The sequence below is a fragment of the Salvelinus fontinalis genome, chromosome 12 (genome assembly GCF_029448725.1).
Source record: "Salvelinus fontinalis isolate EN_2023a chromosome 12, ASM2944872v1, whole genome shotgun sequence".
Classification (NCBI taxonomy): domain Eukaryota; kingdom Metazoa; phylum Chordata; class Actinopteri; order Salmoniformes; family Salmonidae; genus Salvelinus; species Salvelinus fontinalis.
In genome coordinates this window covers 19,556,662-19,579,470 of record NC_074676.1, presented here as the reverse complement: position 1 = coordinate 19,579,470, position 22,809 = coordinate 19,556,662, and the positions used below count along the sequence as shown (strand labels likewise).

Sequence of the window (22,809 nt, the reverse complement as noted above, 5' to 3'; positions counted from 1 at the left end):
AATAGACTGGTATGTTAGTTTTGATGGCTTCACTTTTATTCTACAATGTAGAAAATAGTACAAATAAAGAAAAACCCTTGAATGAGTAGGTGTTCCAAACTTTTGACAGGTGCTGTATACACTGAGTGTACAAAACATTAAGAACATTTGTTCTTTCCATGACAGACTGAGTAGGTGAATCCAGGTGAAAATGATGATCCCTTATTGATGTCACTTGTTAAATCCTCTTCAATCCATGTAGATGAAGTGGAGGAGACAGGTTAAATAATACACCTTGAAACAATTAGGACATGGATTGTGTGTGTGTGCCATTTAGTGTAAATGGGCAAGACAAAATATTTTAGTGCCTTTGAATGGGGTATGGTATTAGGTGCCAGGTGCACCTGTTTGTGTCAAGAACTGCAACGCTGCTGAGTTTTTCATGCTCAACAGTTACCTGTGTGTATCAAGAATGGCCCACTACGCAAAGGACATCCTGCCAACTTGACACAACTGTGAATTTAGGCTGTTCTCAATATTAGGAAGGTGTTCTTAATGTTTTGTAAACTCAGTATAACCAGTGGAGGCTGCTGAGGGGAGAACGGCTCATAATAATGTCCTGAACGGAGCAAATGGAATGGTGTTCAACACCTGGAAACCATGTGTTTGATGTATTTGATACCATTCCACTGATTCCGCTCCAGTCATTACCACGAGCCCATTCTCCCCAATTAAGGTGCTACCATCCTTCTGTGTTGTAGACCTACTGCACATTAAGAAACAAATAGGCCTACTTCATGAAGCACAGCTGATGAAAACACCTCATCACTATTCCCTATTGCCACATTTAAATCAACCCTGTAGTAGTCTATTGTGTTCTTGTTGGTGCATCATTTTAACTCGGAGACAAAATAATAATCAATAGCATAATAGGAAAGTGGCCTATTGAAATACGGTTCCTTTGAAAAGCCATAGCACCAATCTTGAAGCTTATGCACTGCTGCTCTCTACTGGCCGGAAAGCGATATGGAAAGATACAACGATTGTACGGCTTGATGTCTTGTCTTCATCGCCAGAGGTCACTACGTGTTTATTTTTACGCGACTTGACAAGATATTCGAGATGTCTCGTTGAATGTAATATTAGTTTACAATACACGACGAGAGCCGGAGAAGAGCATTGATTTCAATTTGAGACTAGTTGTTGAAAATCGCTCAGTTCACTAACGTTTTTGTAAGAGCGGAAAGAATGTTACGAGTTATCATACAAAATGTTGCATTCTATAAACAAATGGAATGAGGAATAATCAAAAGGTCTATTGTCCTTTTTACACATTATGTGGAGGATTAGGTTTATGCAGCCATTTTACCATAAATAACCTAAGGACTGTTGTTGCAACGTGCTGTCCAGTCGAATGTGGTGCTGAAAACGACAATACAACATTGACCAAGGGGAAAATCGCCTCAAACGAAAACACAAAGTTCAGGGTGGTACCTAAAGTTGTATATTTATTAATACGTCCAATGTGCGTAATAACTGCCTCGTTGAATAGGCCGAGTTATAACATATTTGTAGCCTAAACACCCAAATCCATATTTGCGAATATACGTTTTACGAATGACAATTGAGGCTTGCATTTGAGTGTTGGAATGGCACAGAATCCAACCGATCGTCAGCTGCCAATATTGCCAGGCAGTAGATGCTTGAATCTCTATGCAGACAATGTGCACCTGTAGCGCACTCGTTGTGCGGTCATTGGGCACGGCAGACATACCCACAACTCATATTACCTTAAATGAATCGTGTTTCTATGCAAGGTCTATAATTCTACACAGAGACACGCTTGCCTTTTTATTTTCTTCTTAATGGCTGTAGCCTGGATACCGGAGAAGCGTCCTTGGTATTTGAGATTTTAAAGAGCGAGGGGAAGGGTGGAAGGGGAGAGACTGATAATTTGAAGACGTGCCAGGGGTACATTGTCAAATTCAAAAGGCATTTAAAGCACCAAACCATTCACTTTTTTCATTCTCTCCTATTTTTTTCTTTCTCTCTGTCTTGCTTTCCTTTTGCCCGGTTGCAGGCCGTTTGAATCCACCACTGGGCTTTCAAGTTGGAGACATTGGAATGTAAATGAGCCCAGCGCGTGCTCCTGGCGCAGTGAAAGCTCGGGATTGTTTATTGAGCTCCTGGAGCCACGCGCCTGGCTCGCGGAGTAGGCTAGCAGAAGAATCACACAGCGGGGCGGGGCCTCGCGGGGAAGCGTGCATCTCCAAAGGGGTGGGGTGTGTGGGGCGCGTGTTGAAAAGAGGAGTGCTGCCAAAGTTTGGGTCAGATCGGCTCGTGGAGTAAGCAAGCGCGGTCAAGAAAGACTTGGACACCAAAAAGACACAGCGCTTCAGCAATAGCCACACGGTCCCCACGCGAAGGACACGAGAGCAGTGCACTGTCAACCTCTGTCTATACTGTCTTATCTTCTTCTCTGTCAGTGAGGGTGCGCTGTGCAAATCCCATCTGTCAGTAGGCCTGTCTCACCACCGACCAAGATGGAGACTACCACCATCACCACCACGCAACTGGCGCAGAACGCATGCCCATTTGTACTGACGGAGAGACGCACCACCATCACCCTGCACGCTCCAGCCCAGGAGTGCGCAATCCCCAATGACACCACTGCAGCCGGCTACCAAAGCAAGACCACCGTGCTGAAAAGACAGCGCTCCAGCTCCCCGGAGCTCCTGCGCTGCAAGCGGCGGCTCAGTTTTAACGGACTCGGCTACTCCATCCCTCAGCAACTCCCCGTTGCCGTGGCTCGGCGAAACGAGCGCGAGAGGAACCGAGTCAAGCAGGTCAACATGGGCTTTCAGACGCTGCGTCAGCACGTGCCCAACGGGGCAGCCAACAAGAAGATGAGCAAAGTGGAGACGCTGCGGTCCGCCGTGGAGTATATTCGAGCTCTGCAGCAGCTACTAGACGAGCATGATGCTGTGTCAGCCGCCTTCCAGTGCGGGGTGCCTTCCCCTACCATCTCCAACAGCTACTCGGCGGAGCCAGAGTCACCCCACTCCACCTGTTCCTCCGACGAGGGGAGCTATGAGCCCCTGAGCTCCGAGGAGCAGGAGCTGCTGGACTTTACCACCTGGTTCGACAGATACTGAGACACCGGTAGCCTAATTGTCGTTACCATCCCACAGCACCTGTGTATAGGCAGGGCACCTGTGTATAGGCAGGGCACCTGTGTATAGGCAGGGCACCTGTGTATAGGCAGGGGTTTCTTCTGACAGAAGTGACTCGAAGTTGAAAATAATGTCAAGTTAATCGATTCACTCTGCAAGGCGAGGCACCCGTGAACACTCTTAGCACCGACTTACACTCTCTCTCCCCTCACCAGGCAGCGTTTGCGGGTGGAAAGCAATAAGAAAGAGGAAAGTAAAGCAGAGTTACCGTTGCTATGCTACAAGAGAGGAGGGAGTACAACGAACGGCCCTTTGGTTCCCCTCGGAACAACAGGGGAGATACTGTGTGCGCTCACGCATGGACAAAGCGTCGAATGACTGCAAGGTGACGCTTGGAATTATTTATTTATTGATGACTTTGAATAAGTGCATTAATAAATGAAACAGCATCGGTGCAGTCCGCACAGTAGCCCAGAAGAGGTACACGGTTGTGGCTCAAGGACTTTGCTGTTGACACCAGTTTCAGATAAGGGCAAGACTCCTTCAACTGACTGCATCTGATGGGGAGATTGTATCGAAGATGACCCGCCATCTGAAATAAACATTGTTGGTGTACATTGTCTGAAATTGAAATTATTATTTTTAAATATAAAGACTTATTTTTGTTAATTGAGATAAAAGCAAATGTTCTGCAACCACGAACACTGGCACTTTGCTGACAGGGAGAGCTCATGAGATGTGATAAGTATGACTGGACAACTGGACAATTGAATTGGCACATATGTCTGCGTTATGCGATTGGTCACAATATCTTTTACATCCTCCCGTGAAAGATTGAAGGGTTTTACGTGGTATGAAGACCTTTATCAATGTATGCACTTGCTCTCCGTTTTTCGTAGCCTCCTAAAGTGTACATATGCGATTTTAACAGATATATTTTGTGTAAACAGTTTTTTTTATGAATAAAGATATCTCTATTTATATTAAATTATATGATGTTGTTGCATTATTATGTGGACAAAGTTTTTAATTTATTTTCTCAGCCTTGTCAAATAGTAGGTATATGCCTGACAGGCATACTCACAAATAATATGCTAATGATTTGATTATTATGTAGACACACTTGAATCAGATTTACAAATATATCTGATGGTCTGCACTGAGCAAACAGAGACTTCTTCTGAGGTTCTATTCAAAGACCAAGTCTGACCATTTACCAAGCTGTTTTGGCACACAAGGGAGAACTGCGCAGCTGTATGAACACTCAATAACCATTTAAAGACGTGCACCATGCCTTGCGCTTTGTCTGTATAAAGAACGGGGAGATTAATATTACGTTTCATGCACTGCATTGTTTCTTTTTCATTCGCTTTCTCTCCGCCCAATAACACGGAGGGCCTGGAGCGGAGGGTGGGAGGGAAGGCGATATATATATATAGAGAGAGAGAGCGAGATAGAGAGAGCGGGCGGGCGGGCGATATAGAGATGGAGGGAGAGGTATATACTATTAACTTTCTTCAAAGGGGTAGTCACTTTTTACAGAGGGAGGGAGGGTATGCGGGCGGGCGATAGAGAGAGAGAGAGATGGAGGGAGGGAGGGAGAGGTATATACTATTCACTTTCTTCAAAGGGGTAGGCCCTATAGTCACTTTGAAATATGGCTCAGCGAAAGTCAGGAAGACAACGCAGCGGGTCAAAAATTCTTATTGGCCGATTGAGAACAGTCTAAATAAAACCTTGGTTTGTAGACTACTTTTATCCCCGACTGTGTTTTTCAGGGCGCACACAACCCAATCAAAAAGCCCATCTCCTGCGAAATGGAGAGCACAACACCCCATTGTGCGCACTATTGTGTCTGCCTTTGCGTCTCATTATGCGTATTATGGGGGAGCCTCCATTGTAAATAAACATCGATGCCAGATCCTACGAGGCAGAAAGAGAAATAACTCGTTTAATTTCATCGGGTATAGGCTACTTTATCTCTCTTTGGAATAATAATAAAACCCAACTGTAAGAGCTGGGATCGAGGCTGATATAATATGCAAGGCCAATATGTTTTGCGTAATTTGGGTTGAATTCTAAAACATGCTGACTCAGGATTTACAAAACAGATACCAACATTTTGATAAGCAATGGAATGAGTCTACACTCTTAGAATAACAGCATCTGGATGCTTCATATATGGCACCCCTTAAGGCTCTATAAAGAACTGAAATTTGTTCCATATAGAACCCTATACGGAACCCAAGGGTTCTATATGGAAACAATTTTGAAGAAGAACACCTGGGCCTCTGTTCAAAGAACCCTACAAAGAGGTTCTACACTGAACGAAAATATAAATGCAACATAAATGCAACAATCTTAAAGATTTTACTGAGGTTGGGGCGTGGATCAGAAAACCAGTCAGTATCTGGTGTGACCACCATTTGCTTCATGCAGCTCAAGACACTTCTCCTTCACATTGAGTTGATCAGGCTGTTGTCCTACTCCTCTTCAAAGATGCTGGATATTGGCGGGAACTGGAACATGCTGTTGTACACTTCGATCCAGAGCATCCCAAACATGCTCAATGGGTGACAAGTCTGGTGTACGCAGGCCATGGAAGAACTGGGACATTTTCAGCTTCCAGGAATTGTGTACAGATCCTTGCGAGATGGGGCCGTGTATTATCATGAGGTGTTGGCGGAGGATGAATGGCACAACAATGGGCCTCAGGATCTCATCACGGTAGCTGTGTGCATTCAAATGGCCATTGATAAAATGCAATTGTGTTCGTTGTTCGTAGCTTATGCCTGCCTATATCATAACCCCAACGCCACCATGGGGCACTCTGTTCACAATGTAGACATCAGCAAACCGCTCGCCCACATGACGCCATGACGTCTGCCATCTGCCCGGTACACTCTTAGAAAAAAAGGTGCTACCTAGAATCTGAAAGGGTTCTTCGTTGTTCCCATAGGAGAACCCTTTGAATAACTAGTTTTGGTTCCAGGTGGAACACTTTTGGAAACCTTTTTTCTAAGAGTGTACAGTTGAAACCTGGATTAATCCATGAAGAAGACAATTCTCCAGCGTACCAGTGGCCATCAAAGGTGAGCATTTGTCTACTGAAGTCTGTTACGACTGAAGTCAGGTCAAGATCCTGCTGAGGACGGCGAGCACGCAGATGAGCTTCCCTGAGACGGTTTCTGACAGTTTCTGCCGAAATTCTTTGGTTTTGCAAATCCACATTTTCATCAGCTGCCCGGGTGGCTGGTCTCAGACCGCAGGTGAAGAAGCCGGATGTGGAGTTCCTGGGCTGACTTTGTTACACGTGGTCTGCGGTTGTGAGGCCGGTTGGACGTGCTGCCAAATTCTCTAAAACAAAGCTGGAGGCGGCTTATGGTAGAGAAATTAACATTCCATTTTCTGCAACAGTTCTGGTGGACATTCCTGCAGTCAGTATGCCGATTGCACTCTCCCTCAAAGCATGAGACATCTGGGGTGTTGTGTTGTGTGACAAAACTCCACATTTCAGAGTGGTCTTGTATTGTCCCTAGCACAATATGCACCTGTGTAATGATCATGCTGTTTAATCAGCTTCTTGATATGCCACACCTGTCAGGTGGGTGGATTATCTTGGCAAAGGAGAAATGCTAACTAACAGCGATGTAAACAAATTTGTGCCCAACATTTGAGACAAAAAAGCTTTTGGTGCTTATGGAACATTTCTGGATCTAACACTTTATATGTTGAGTTTATATTTTTGATCAGTGCAGTTGAAGTTGGAAGTTTACATACACCTTATCCAAATACATTTATACTCAGTTTTTCACAGTTCCTGACATTTAATCCGAGTAAAAATGCCCTGTCTTAGGTCAGTTAGGATCACCACTTTATTTTAAGAATGTGAAATGTCAGAATAATACGAGAGTGAATAATTTATTTCAGCTTTTATTTCTTTCATCACATTACCAATGGGTCAGAAGTTTACATACACTCAATTAGTATTTGGTAGCCTTGCCTTTAAATTGTTTAACTTTGGTCAAATGTTTTGGGTAGCCTTCCACAAGCTTCCCACAATAAGTTGGGTGAATTTTGGCCCATTCCTCCTGACAGAGCTGGTGTAACTGAGTCAGGTTTCTAGGCCTCCTTGCTCGCACATGCTTTTTCAGTTCTGCCCACAAATTTTCTATGGGATTTTGAGGTCAGGGCTTTGTGATGGCCACTCCAATACCTTGACTTTGTTGTCCTTAAGCCATATTGCCACAACTTTGGAAGTATGCTTGGGGTCATTGTCCATTTGGAGACCCATTTGCGACCAAGCTTTAACTTCCTGACTGATGTCTTGAGATGTTGCTTCACTATATCCACATAATTTTCCTGCCTCATGATGCCATCTATTTTGTGAAGTGCACCGGTCCCTCCTGCAGCAAAGCACCCACACAACATGATGCTACCACCCCCGTGCTTCACGGTTGGGATGGTGTTCTTCGGCTTGCAAGCCTCATCCTTTTTCCTTCTAACATAACGATGGTCAATATGGCCAAACAGTTCTATTTTTGTTTCATCAGACCAGAGGACATTTCTCCAAAAAGTACGATCTTTGTCCCCATGTGCAGTTGCAAACCATAGTCTGGCTTTTTTATGGTGGTTTTGGAACAGTGGCTTCTTCCTTGCTGAGTGGCCTTTCAGGTTATGTTGATATAGGACTCGTTTCGGCTTGTCACCAAAAACCCTCACAAACTTTTAACAATGCACAATCGAGAGCATCCTGTCGGGCTGTATCACCGCCTGGTACGGCAACATATTTAGCGGTACAATTCGTGGTTGAACAATGTGAATACGTAGCCAAACTGCACAAAAGAATCCGGATATATTTCTGACACTTACATCATCTAATCAAATAACTAATCATATACTTTACTAAAAAATACAGGTTGGACAGCAAATGAAAGATACACTAGTTCTTAATGCAACCGCTGTGTTAGATTTTTTTAAATAACCTTAGTACGACATACAGCTTACGTTATAGTGAGACAGCGCCCGAAATCTGGGCGGAATATAGTCTAAACATTTGACAGAAATACGAAATAATATCATGAATGGTTCCTACTATTTGATGAGCTTCCATCAGAATCTTGTACAAGGTGTCCTTTTTCCAGAATAATCGTTGTTCGGTTGTAGAATGTCGTCTTCATCTGTCGATTTAGCTAACAAAGCTGGCCATGCGGCACGGAAGTGTCCAACTCACCAGAACGCATAACAAAGAAAATACCGAAAATCGCAATAAACTGATATAAACTGATATAAGTCGGTTTAATATAACTAGTTTATGATGTTTTTAACACATATATCAAATAAAATCGGAGCCGGAGATATCTAACGTCGATAACGAAAGCTTTTCAGAACGCAATCCAGGTGACCCTTTCGCGCCATGGTGAAGAAAGGAAAGAGTGGTCGCGTCATTCCAACAGGTCTTGTTCGGCCTCAGATAGAGCTATACACCCCATTCCAATTCTCACTGCCTACTGACATCTAGGGGAAGGCGTATGCAGTGCATGTAGACCCATAGATTCCATGCAAATTTGTCACGATCGACCATGGGAGAGAGAGAGGACCAAGGCGCAGCATGTAAAAAATACATCTTCTCTTTATTTAGGAGAAAACGAACGAAGCAAAACAAAATGACGACCGTGAAGCTATAACCGAACAAAATGCAACCTAGACACAGACACAGACCTAGACAATGACCCAACAAAAACCTGATGCCTATGGCCGCCTAAAATATGGCTCCCAATCAGAGACAAATGAAAGACATCTGTCTCTAATTGAGAACCACTCAGGCAACCATAGACATACCTAGAACATTGACTCAACCATAGACATACCTAGAAACACTCACTCAACACAAACCCATACACTAAACCCAACACCCCCTTTTCCATATAACCACCCAAAACGAGACAAAACACAAACATTCCCCATGTCACACCCTGACCTAACTAAAATAATAAAGAAAACAAAGAATACTAAGGCCAGGGCGTGACATAACCCCCCCTTAAGGTGCGAACTCCGGGCGCACCAGCACAAAGTCTAGGGGAGGGTCTGGGTGGGCGTCCGTCCACGGCGGCGGCTCCGGCACTGGTCGTGGTCCCCACCCCACCATAGTCACTACCCGCCTCCGTAGCCTCCTCCCAATGGCCACCCTCCACCTTAACCCCACTGGATTAAGGGGCAGCACCGGACTAAGGGGCAACACCGGACTAAGGGGGAGCACCGGACTAAGGGGCAGCACCGGACTAAGGGGCAGCACCAGGATAAGGGGCAGCACCAGGATAAGGGGCAGCTCCGGACTGAGGGACGGCAGCTCCGGACTGAGGGACGGCAGCTCCGGACTGAGGGACGGCAGCTCCGGACTGAGGGACGGCAGCTCCGGACTGAGGGACGGCAGCTCCGGACTGAGGGACGGCAGCTCCGGACTGAGGGACGGCAGCTCCGGACTGAGGGACGGCAGCTCCGGACTGAGGGACGGATCCTGGCTGGATGACTCATGGTTGGCTGACGGATCCGGCTGCTCATGGCTGACTGACGGATCCGGCTGGTCATGGCTGGCGGACGGCTCCGGCTGGTCATGGCTGGCGGACGGCTCCGGCTGGTCATGGCTGGCGGACGGCTCCGGCTGGTCATGGCTGGCGGACGGCTCCGGCTGGTCATGGCTGGCGGACGGCTCCGGCTGGTCATGGCTGGCGGACGGCTCCGGCTGGTCATGGCTGGCGGACGGCTCCGGCTGCTCATGGCTGGCGGAAGGCTCCGGCTGATCCGGTCTGGCGGAAGGCTCCGGCTGATCCGGTCTGGCGGAAGGCTCCGGCTGATCCGGTCTGGCGGAAGGCTCCGGCTGATCCGGTCTGGCCGAAGGCTCCGGCTGATCCGGTCTGGCCGAAGGCTCCGGCTGATCCGGTCTGGCCGAAGGCTCCGGCTGATCCGGTCTGGCCGAAGGCTCCGGCTGATCCGGGCTGGCCGAAGGCTCCGGCTGATCCGGGCTGGCCGAAGGCTCGGGCTGGTCGTGGCTGGCCGACGGCTCGGGCTGGTCGTGGCTGGCCGACGGCTCGGGCTGGTCGTGGCTGGCCGACGGCTCGGGCTGGTCGTGGCTGGCCGACGGCTCGGGCTGGTCGTGGCTGGCCGACGGCTCGGGCTGGTCGTGGCTGGCTGACGGCTCGGGCTGGTCGTGGCTGGCTGACGGCTCGGGCTGGTCGTGGCTGGCTGACGGCTCGGGCTGGTCGTGGCTGGCTGACGGCTCGGGCTGGTCATGGCTGGCTGACGGCTCGGGCTGGTCATGGCTGGCTGACTCAGATGGCACTGGGTAGACGGCTGACTCAGATGGCACTGGGTAGACGGATGACTCAGATGGCACTGGGTAGACGGATGACTCAGATGGCACTGGGTAGACGGATGACTCAGATGGCACTGGGTAGACGGATGACTCAGATGGCACTGGGTAGACGGATGACTCAGATGGCACTGGGTAGACGGATGACTCAGATGGCACTGGGTAGACGGATGACTCAGATGGCACTGGGTAGACGGATGACTCAGATGGCACTGGGTAGACGGATGACTCAGATGGCACTGGGTAGACGGATGACTCAGATGGCACTGGGTAGACGGATGACTCAGATGGCACTGGGTAGACGGATGACTCAGATGGCACTGGGTAGACGGATGACTCAGATGGCACTGGGTAGACGGATGACTCAGATGGCACTGGGTAGACGGATGACTCAGATGGCACTGGGTAGACGGATGACTCAGATGGCACTGGGTAGACGGATGACTCAGATGGCACTGGGTAGACGGGCAGCTCTGGCCGGCTGAGGCGCACTATAGGCCTGGTGCGTGGTGCCGGAACTGGTGGTACCGGGCTGGGGACACGCACCTGAAGGCTAGTGCAGGGAGAAGGAACAGGGCATACTGGACCCTGGATACGCACATTAGGCCTAGTGCGTGGTGCCGGAACTGGTGGTACCGGGCTGGGGACACACATCTCAGGGCTAGTGCGGGGAGCAGCAACAGGACACACTGGGCTCTCAAAGCGCACTATAGGCCTAGTGCGTGGTACCGGCACAGGTGGTACCGGGATGAGGACACGCACCTCAGGGCGAGTGCGGGGAGAAGCAACAATGCGAACAGGGCTCTGGAGACACCCTGGAATCCTGGGGCGTGGTGCCGGAACTGGTGGTACCGGGCTGGGGCGGGAAGGTGTTACAGGAGGTGTAGGACTAGGAATGCACACAGGAGGCCTGGTTCGTGGGACTGTCATTCCCAGACGGTTAGCACGCAACTCAGGACGAGCATGAAGAGCTGACTCAGGTAACATCACATCCCGCACACGCTCTGTCGGGTGGATGTTGTGCCTCACGCACCAACACAGCAGCTCCCTCTTTTCACTCTCCTCCAAACTCCTAAATAAATCCTTAACAGTCTCTGTATCCTTCCCATTGCTCACCTCCAGTATCTGCACAACGGGCTCTGGCTCCCTCCTTTCACACTGCTTGGTCCTGAGTGGTTGGGTCATTCTGTCACGATCGACCATGGGAGAGAGAGAGAGGACCAAGGCGCAGCATGTAAAAAATACATCTTCTCTTTATTTAGGAGAAAACGAACGAAGCAAAACAACAAAATGACGACCGTGAAGCTATAACCGAACAAAATGCAACATGCAACCTAGACACAGACCTAGACAATGACCCAACAAAAACCTGATGCCTATGGCCGCCTAAAATATGGCTCCCAATCAGAGACAAATGAAAGACATCTGTCTCTAATTGAGAACCACTCAGGCAACCATAGACATACCTAGAACATTCACTCAACCATAGACATACCTAGAAACACTCACTCAACACAAACCCATACACTAAACCGAACACCCCCTTTTCCATATAACCACCCAAAACGAGACAAAACACAAACATTCCCCATGTCACACCCTGACCTAACTAAAATAATAAAGAAAACAAAGAATACTAAGGCCAGGGCGTGACACAAATTAATAGGCTGACCCTGGAACAGAGCCCCCGATTTCAGATTTCTCACTTCCTGACAGGAAGTTGCTGCAAAATGAGTTCTGTTTTACTCACAGATATAATTCAAACGGTTTTAGAAACTAGAGAGTGTTTTCTATCCAATAGTAATAATAATATGCATATTGTACGAGCAAGAATTGAGTACGAGGCAGTTTAATTTGGGAACGATTTTTTTACAAAGTGAAAATGGCACCCCCCTATTGAGAAAAGGTTTTAAAGGCACAGTCAACTTAGTGTATGTAAACTTCTGACCCACTGGAATTGTGATACAGTGAAGTATAAGTGAAATAATCTGTCTGTAAACAATTGTTGGAAAAATTACTTGTGTCATGCACAATGTAGATGTCCTAACCGACTTGCCAAAACTATAGTTTGTTAACAAGAAATTTGTGGAGTGGTTGAAAAACGAGTTTTAATGACTCCAACCTAAGTGTATGTAAACTTCCAACTTCAACTGTATATCTCAAATACTCCAGTATCCCTGCACATTGTACATTTTACCCTGTATACTCCACTCTTTTTTCTTATTTCTTGTGTTTTCTTTATTATACAGTATACAGTGTATTCAGAAATAATTCAGACCCCTTGACTTTTTCCACATTTTGTTACATTACAGCCTTATTCTAAATTGGATTAAATAATCAATTTCCTCATCAATCTACACACAATACCCCATAGTGACAAAGTGCAAAAACAGATTATTTTGAAATATTTGCAAATGTAAAAAACTAAACATAAAAATTATTATTATTTACATAGGTATTCAGACCCTTTGCTATAAGACTCAACATTGAGCTCCAGTGCATCCTTTTCATTGATCATCCTTTAGATGTTTCTACAACTTGATTGGATTCCACCACTCAATTGATTGGACATGATTTGGAAAGGCACACACCTGTCTATATAAGGTCCCACAGTTGACAGTGCATGTCAGAGCAAAAACCAAGCCATGAGGTCGAAGGAACTGTTCGTAGAGCTTCAAGACAAGATTGTGTCGAGGAACAGATCTGGGGAGGTGACCAAGAACCTGATGGTCACTCTGACAGAGGTCCATTTCCTCTGTGGAGACGGGAGAACCTTCCAGAAGGACAATCATCTCTGCAGCACTCCACCAATCAGGCGTTTATGGTAAAGTGACCAGACGGAAGCCACTCCTTAGTGAAACACAAATGACAGCCTGCTTGGAATTTGCCAAAAGGCACCTAAAGGACTCTCCGACCATGAGAAACAATATTCTCTGGTCTGATAAAACCAAGATTGAACTCTTTGGCATGAATGCCAAGTGTCATGTCTGGAGGAAACCTGGCACCATCCCTGCGGGGATGGCAACATCATACTGTGAGGATGTTTTTCAGCGGCAGGGATTGGCAAACTAGTTAGGATCGAGGGAAAGATTAATGGAGCAAAGTACAGAGAGATACTTGATGAAAACCTGCCCCAGAGCGCTCAGGAATTTCAGACTGGGCGAAGGTTCACCTTCCAATAGGACAACGACCCTAAGCACACAGCCAAGACAATGCAGGAGTGGATTCGGGACAAGTCTCTGAATGTCTTTGAGTTGCCAAACCAGAGTCTGGACTTGAACTCGATCGAACATCTCTGGAGAGACCTGAAAATAGCTGTCCGGCGACACCCCCCCCATCCAAGCTTGTAGTGCCAAGCTTGTAGTGCCAAGCTTGTAGTGTCCTATCCAAGAAGACTTGAGGCTGTAATCACTGGCAATGGTGCTTCAACAAAGTACTGAGTAAAGGGTCTGAATACTTATTTTTAAATGTGATATTTCAGTTTTCATTTTTACTACATTTGCAAACATTTCTTAAAACCTGTTTTTGCTTTGTCATTATGTGGTATTGTTTTTTTTTATCCATTTTTGAATAAGGCTGTAATGTAACAAAATGTGAAGAAAGTCAAGGGGTCTGAATATGCACTGTATATGCGTAAGCTGCAATAATAAATATCAAAATAGTATAAATAATAAAAAAGTATACATAATTTGTTATTAGTTATACTATTTTGATAGTGATTACTGCAGTTGTGTAGCGTTTGCAAATTAAGCATTTCACTGTGCTTGTACATGTGATTGTCACGACTCTCATTGGTGGAAGGAGAGGACCAAAACGCAGTGTGGTAAGTGTTCTTCATTTTAATGGTAAACTTAACACTACAAAGCAAAACAACAAAGTGACAACCGAAAACAGCTCCGTCAGGTGCAACACACACTAAACAGAAATTAATCACCCACAACACACAATGGAAAACAGGCTACCTAAATATGGCTCCCAATCAGAGACAACGATAGACAGCTGCCTCTGATTGGGAACCACACCAGGCCAAACACATAGAAAACCAATAACCTAGAAAAAAGAACATAGACTGCCCACCCTAGTCACACCCTGGCCTAACCAAAATAGAGAATAAAACCCTCTCTATAGCCAGTGATAATAAAACTTGAACTTGAACACACTATTGATATGCTATGTTTAAAACTTCTTATGGCTGCATCCCGCTACCGGGATCGATATGACAATAGCCAGTGAAAGTGCAGGGCGCCAAATTCAAAAACCAGAAATATCATAATTAAAATTCCTCAAACATACATGTGTCTTATTTCATTTTAAAGGTAATATTGTTGTTAATCCCACCAAAGTGTCCGATTTCAAATATGCTTTTCAGCGAAAGCACTACAAACGATTATGTTAGGTCACCACCAAACCACAATAAGCACAGCCATTTTTTCCAGTGAAATATAGCAGTCACAAAAAGCAGGAATAGAGATAAAATGAATCACTAACCTTTGATTATCTTCATCAGATGACACGTATAGGACTTCATGTTACACAATACATGCATGTTTTGTTTGATAAAGTTCATATTTATATAAAAAAATCGGAGTTTACATTGGCGCGTTACATTCACTAGTTCCAAAAACATCAAGTGATTTTGCAGAGCCACATCGTTTCAACAGAAATACTCATCATAAATGTAGATGATAATACAAGTTATACACATGGAATTATAGACATACCTCTCCTTAATGCAACCGCTGTGTCAGATTTCAAAAAAACTTTACGGAAAAAGCAACCCATGCAATAATCTGAGACGGCGCTCAGAAATATAATAAAATTAGCCGCCATTTTGGAGTCAAGAGAAACCAGAAAGTACATGACAAATGTTTCCTTACCTTTGATGAACTTCATCAGAATGCAGTCCTAGGAATCCCAGGTCCACAATAAATGCTTAATTTGTTTGATAATGTCCGTTATTTATGTCCAATTAGCTACTTTGGTTAGCGCGTTTGGTAAACAATTCCAAAGTCACAAAGCACGTCCACTATAACGTGACGAAATGTCCAAAAGTTCCGTAACAGTCAGTAGAAACATGTCAAACGATGTACTGAATCAATCTTTATAATGTTGTTAATGTATATTCTTGTCATACGACACGCAATAACACATATAATTTCCTTGAGTAGGTCTGATTTCCTTATAAGACGGCCATGATATTTACTCGAAGTTCATGAAAAGGGAGAGAAAAATATATAGATTTATTCATGTCATTTGAACGGTGGGGTGATTTTCACCCTCACAGTAACCACTTTTCCATCCACAGATTTTATGTTATTAAAGTCATACCATAATTTTTTTTTACAACAGCTATGATGGAAACAGGAAGTTGCGGTACAATTTTATAAGTGCTGACAAATAAGCAAGAAGCAAGGTGCAAGATGGCGGACTGAACACAGCAGTGTAGATCACCTCAAGATAAAAACGCAATATTCAATATCGGTAAGTTAGACTAATTATTAGCACTTCACAAACTGATGGGTAATGACCTTCAATCTGGATAACAACACAAAACCAATCATAAGGCTAGAAGAATGTATCGACAAAAAGTACAAAAACAAGCAACACCCAAACAAAATGGAGAGTAAAAAGGAGAACCAATCCCGAAAAGAAAACATGACTCTTCAATGGACACAGACGATTTAAGCTTTTCACCACCGGGAATGGTAAGGGTGGACACCGAGCTGTTAAAATCAATAAATGACAAACTGGGCATACTCAAATTAGTCAGTAAGGATATAAAGGAGTTGAAGGCGAGCCTCGAGATGAGCTGCGACATTGGAAAAATAAACAACAAGCTAAAAGATACAGTCAGTAAGATTGAAACCGACGTTAATGAAGTTAAAAAGGAAAACATCTTTCTGAGAGAAGCCTTACTTGACATACAGACTAGATCCATGAGAGAGAATCTGGTACTTACAGGTATCCAAGAAAGAAGGAAAAGTTCCTGAATCTGTAGTTAGAGAGTTCTTCCTTATTAAGCCTCTTCAGATCCCACGCGACGCTGTCGACAAAATCCAACTAGAACTTGTACACCGTGCCGGGCAGAGAGGACAGAAATATGAGAACCCAATCGTTGCCAAATTTGCTTTCTTTAAAGATTAAACAATGGTTTAAAGCCTAGGTAAAAGACTTGCTGGCACGAACATAGGCATGAATGATCAGTTCCCGAAGGAAATTGCAGAACGGTGCAAAGTTCTGTACCCAAACTTCAAGGAGAATAGATTAAAGGGAAGTGTGTTTCTCTCGTAGTCGATAAAGTGAATATTGATAACCAAATGTTCCAAGACACAGACTACTCCATGGCTATTCTAAACATTACAAAGTTCCCATAGAGGAGTCGGATAATGGAACACCCAATACTAGCCATGGTAGGGATTGTAATAAAACATATATATAGAAAAGTAATAAAATACAACAGTTGTTAAAGAAATATACTACTACTACACTATACCATTCTAGATAGGGAATATTGGGAAAGCATTTGTATTAGATGTTCCATTTATAGTATTTCATAATCTGATAAGACAGCATTTAGAAGAAAGGATAATAAAATACATCTTCAAATATAACAAACTGGAACGCAAAAGTACTCAATCAACATGGTAGATATACAACACAGCAAACAGAGGACATAGAAGACACAGTATATGGTTATGTGCAGATGTATTGTGATGGAAGGTGGGGTGTGTGTTTTTGTGTTTTGGAAAAGTGTATAGTTAAGTGAGTGAAAAAGCATAGGGGTTGCAAATCCCTGAGCCCGTGTGTTTGTGAGCAGGGGTTGTGAGAGAGAGCTCCAGTTTTGTGCAGGTATGGGATATACATTTTAAAATAAGTTATTAATATAGTTTATTTATTTACTGTCCTATCATGATGGAACGGTCCCCAATCCTATAACTTAGACACCTACCTGAGTTTCCCATACACTAAGGAGAAGTCCTTATATGTTTTATGGGCCTACTGTAAGTAGCCTGTACGCAGCCAAATCAGAAAGATGAATGTGGTCAGAGACCTACTAAAGCAGCACCGCCCCCTCAAGATTCTGAGCCTGCTTGGCAGGGTTGGTCCTACAAAGCCAAAGCCCCCTGATGGGAGAGCATAATATACAAGGAAATTCTCAAAGCTGCTAATGAGAACCTTGACGACCTTGTACCTAGCCGGTGGGGATCCGGTGGGGTTTCCCCACCCAGGCAGTGGCAGTGCTGGCAACATTAGCTGCAGTAACCCATGGGGAGGGGGTCACACTCGGACATTCAGAGAGGGGGCATATTATTGCGTCCCTGGTGGCACAAAATCATCAAAGGTCTGACTGCACAGACATGCTTGGGAATATGGTCACAACGGGGGACCAGCATGTGTGCGTTTCAGGGGAAGGGTGGTGTTTCTGATCTCCATCACCTAGGACTTGACATTGGTTAATCAAATCTCCCCATTTTTGTCAATTTTTGCTCAATTTTGCAGGCCTTCTCATACAGCTGCAACTGTATATGCATTCGTAAATCAAGTCCTTTCTTGAGTTGGGCTCTGGAATGGAACATCTGTTGAGCATCTGTATACATGGTTGTTTGTGGGAGAAAGGGGTTGAGTGTGTATGAATGTTTGTGTGTGTAACGATCGTCTGTTGAATTAGGTGTGGACCAAAGCGCAGCGTGGTAAGTGTTCATGTTATTTTTATTTAAACAGAACACTAAACAAAATAACAAAGAGAATGAACGAAAACGAAACAGTCCTGTCAGGTGCAGCAACAAAAAACAGAAAACAACTACCCACAAAACACAGGTGGGAAAAGGCTACCTAAGTATGGTTCTCAATCAGAGACAACGATAGACAGCTGCCTCTGATTGAGAACCACACCCGGCCAAACACACAGAAAAGGAAAACATAGAACACAAAACATAGAATGCCCACCCCAACTCACGCCCTGACCAAACCAAAATAGAGACATAAAAAGGATCTCTAAGGTCAGGGCGTGAACGTGTGTGTGTATGTATCCCACAAGTGTTGCTAGGGAGTAAAGATAGTTAGGGACAATATGGGATGAATCCCAATTGTTTGCTAAAATACTAATTGCTTGGCAAAATGTAATTTTTTTAATGGCAATCCTGGTAAGAGGTAACCATCCTTTGCATGAACTTCCTACATTATTACAAATATGAATAGTAAAGTATGGATATTAAGAAAAGCAGAAATTGTTATTTATATAAAAAAGTATAGCTATACATAATGCAAATTGAGGTGAGAGTGAGGGAAATGCTTCTGGCGGTTGATTTGCTTCTGTTCTGTGGGTGGCACTGAGTGCTCTTTTCGAAGGATGGGTCCCTGTCTCTCGGGGGTCCTGGAATCTGGGGTGACAGGGATGGTCTGCAGGTCACTGGGATGACAAGCCAACTTGGGTTGGGGAGGGGTTTTAGCGGGTGGAATAGTTGGGATCAATTGGAGGTTTACTTAGTAGCAATGGTATCATGGTACAGCTACAGTTGAAGTCAGAAGTTTACATACACTTAGGTTGGAGTCATTAAAACTCGTTTTTCAACCACTCCACAAATTTCTTGTTAACAAACTATAGTTTTGGCAATTCGGTTAGGATATCTACTTTGTGCATGACACAAGTCATTTTTCCAACAATTGTTTACAGACAGATTATTTCACTTATAATTCCTTGTATCACAATTCCAGTGGGTCAGAAGTTTACATACACTAAGTTGACTGTGCCTTTAAACAGCTTGGAAAATTCCATAAAATGATGTCATGGCTTTAGAAGCTTCTGATATGCTCATTTACATATTTTAAGTCAATTGGAGGTGTACCTGTGGATATGTTTCAAGGCCTACCTTCAAACACTCTTTGCTTGACATCATTGGAAAATCAAAAGAAATCATCCAAATTGTAGACCTCCACAAGTCTGGTTCATCCTTGGGAGCAATTTCCAAACGCCTGAAGGTACCACGTTCATCTGTACAAACAATAGGACGCAACTATAAACACCATGGGACCACGCAGCCGTTATACCGCTCAGGAAGAAGACGCGTTCTGTCTCCTAGAGATGAACGTACTGTGGTGTGAAAAGTGCAAATCAATCCCAGAACAACAGCAAAGGACCTTGTGAAGATGCTGGAGGAAACAGGTACAAAAGTATCTATTTCCACAGTAAAACGAGTCCTATATCAACATAACCTGAAAGGCCGCTCAGCAAGGAAGACGCCACTGCTCCAAAACCGCTATAAAAAAGCCAGACTACGGTTTGCAACTGCAACTGCACAAAGATCATACTTTTTGGAGAAATGTCCTCTGGTCTGATGAAACAAAAATAGAACTGTTTGGAGGAAAAAGGGGGATGCTTGCAAGCAGAAGAACACCATCCCAACCGTGAAGAACGGGGGTGGCAGCATCATGTTATGGGGGTGTTGTGGGGATGGCATCATGAGGCAGGAAAATTATGAGGATATATTGAGGAAGGAAGGAAGTTAAAGCTTGGTCGTAAATGGGTCTTCCAAATGGACAATGACCCCAAGCATACTTCCAAAGTTGTGGCAAAATGCCCTAAGGACAACAAAGTCAAGGTATTGGAGTGGCCATCAGAACGCCCTGACCTCAATCCCATAGAAAATCTGTGGGCAGAACTGAAAAATCGTGTGTGAGCAAGGAGGCCTACAAACCTGACTCAGTTACACCAGCTCTGTCAGGAGGGATGGGCCAAAATTCACCCAACTTTTTGTGGGAAGCTTATGGAAGGCTACCCGAAACGTTTGACCCAAGTTAAGCAATTTAAAGGCAATGCTGCAAAATACTAATTGAGTGTATGTAAACTGTGATGAAAGAAATAAGCTGAAGTAAATCATTCTCTCTACTATTATTCTGACATTTCACATTCTTAAAATAAACTGGTGATCCTAACTGACCTAAGACAGGGAAGTTTTACTAGGATTAAATGTCAGGAATTGTGAAAAACTGAGTTTAAATGTATTTGCCTAAGGTGTATTTAAACTTCCAACTTCAGCTGTAATTTAAAAACAGGTCGCTAGGTGTAGGCAAAACCATAAGCAAATAGGTAAACTGTGATATGACTAAAGAGTTAATCAGGGGTATTTTTCCACAAATAGACAGGTATTTTCCTTTCCATGGCAGCAAGATCTTATCTATTTTCTTAATATTCTATTATAGTAAAATGTATTGGAGTGAGATCATTTCTTTCGGGATATGTATACCCAATATGTCCACATCCCCGCCAGACCATTTTATTGGTAAACTACACGGTAATGTAAAAGCTGTATTATTTTAGTGAACTAATACGTAATATAGTACACTTATCATAACTTGGTTTTAATCCAGAGAGGTTAGAAAAAGTATCTAGATCCTCTATGAGGCTGTGGAGGGATTCTAATTGTGGATTTAAAAGGAAACATGAATCATCAGTGTACAATGACACCTTTGCTTTTAAACCAACAGCTGACATTTCAATGACAATAATAAATAGATATGCCGATAGTGGACAACCTTGTTTTACTCCTCTTGACAGTTTAAAACTTTTTGAGATGTAGCCATTATTTACTATTTTACAACTAGGGTTACTATACATTCTCCAAAATTGAAATATTTAAACTTCAGTCGTACTGTATCAAAGACCTTTTCAAAGCAGCTATGAAAACCTGATTTCCCAGATATTTATAGCGTTCTATTGTTTCCAATACTTGTCTTATATTATCTCCAATGTATCATCCATGTAAAAACCTGTCTGATTAGGATGAATAATATCCGATAATACCTTTTTAATTCTATGCTCTAAGCATTTTGCTAGAATTTTTGTCATCACAACACTGAAGTGTTTAAATGGACTGGATCTTTATATTTACCATTTGGATCCTGTTTGAGTAATAATGAAATCAGACCTTTTTGTTGAGTGTCTGATAATCTACCATTTATATAGGAGTCGGTAAAACATGCTAATAATGGTCCTCTGAGTATATCAAAACTTTTCCCCCGATGCCTTGAGACGGATGAAATTATACCTCGAAGGCAGAACTCAGTGTGTCAGAGTGAGCAATGAGCTGTCGCCCACTCTTAGCTATGATGTGGGCATGCCCCAAGGGTCAATACTGGGGCCCCTCCTGTTCAGCCTGTACATTAATGATCTGCCTTGTGTCTGTACTGGGTCTGAAGTTCAAATGTATACAGATGACACAGTGATACATGTGCATGCAAAGAGCAAACAACAAGCTGCACAAGAACTCACTACTGTAATGGTCCAGGTTACAAAGTGGCTCGGTGACTCGTGTTTGCATCTAAATGTGAAAAAAACTGTCTGCATGTTCTTCACAAAGAGGGCAACAGATGCTACTGAGCCAGATGTCTATGTGTCAGGGGAGAAGCTCCAGGTAGTATCTGATTTTAAGTACCTTGGCTTCATACTTGATTCCAACCTCTCTTTTAAAAAGCAGGTGAAAAAGGTCATTCAAATAACCAAATTCAACCAGGCTAATTTCCGATTTACACAAATTTGTTTGACTACACAGGTAGCAAAACTGTACTTCAAATGTATGATACTCCCCCACTTAACATACTGCTTGACTAGTTGGGCCCAAGCTTGCTGTACAACATTAAAACCCATGCAGTCTCTCTACAAACAGGCTCTCAAACTGCCCAATAGCCATCATCACTGCTACATCCTCAGAAAGCATGAGCTCCTGATGTAACAGATGTATAATGTACTCTCCATGCGTTGTGTTTTCTCATAATAAATCACTTCGGCCAGTGGTCCCAGTTGAGTATAATTTATTTCTGTTGTTAAATGGGAAACAGCACGTTAGTTGTGCAGGGCTTAACAGTATCGATGGCTGTCGATGGCAAAATCCCTTGCATCACATTTTCCTACTGGGCGAACAAAATACAAAAATACAATACAAAATATAACATGTGTAAATACCTGTTGTTAAATGGGAAACAGCACGTTAGTTGTGCAGGGCTTAACGGTATTGATGGCTGTCGATGGCAAAATCTGTAGCATGAAGACAACTGTGTTAGCCGTGGCTTATGTGACCATGACATCGGTGTATGCTAGCTAACACACTTATTTACAGCAATCATATGCCAAAGCACATCCCAGAAAGCCCCTCAATCCCTAACAGGTACCATATACCCACACATGTATAAAATCAGTAACGTACAGCAAACTTGTACACATTGTAAAATAGAAAATAGGAAACAGTATTCAGAACGTGACCTACCCCTTGCATCACATTTTCCTACTGGGAA

The 22,809-nt window shown here is 44.0% G+C and overlaps 1 protein-coding gene across 1 annotated transcript; it reads left to right on the top strand.

Moving 5' to 3' along the window:
- Positions 1 to 2,302: 2,302 nt before the first annotated feature.
- On the top strand, positions 2,303 to 4,140 carry LOC129866922 (achaete-scute homolog 1b-like). The gene has a single exon (XM_055939954.1). It carries the CDS (start codon positions 2,523 to 2,525, stop codon positions 3,132 to 3,134), a length of 612 nt encoding a protein of 203 aa, XP_055795929.1. The 5' UTR covers positions 2,303 to 2,522; the 3' UTR covers positions 3,135 to 4,140.
- The last annotated feature ends 18,669 nt before the right edge of the window (positions 4,141 to 22,809 follow it).

What these genes read in the sequence shown, in the direction of transcription:
- LOC129866922 (XM_055939954.1), top strand. Translation starts at nt 2,523, where the DNA reads ATGGAGACTACCACCATCACCACCACGCAACTGGCGCAGAACGCATGC.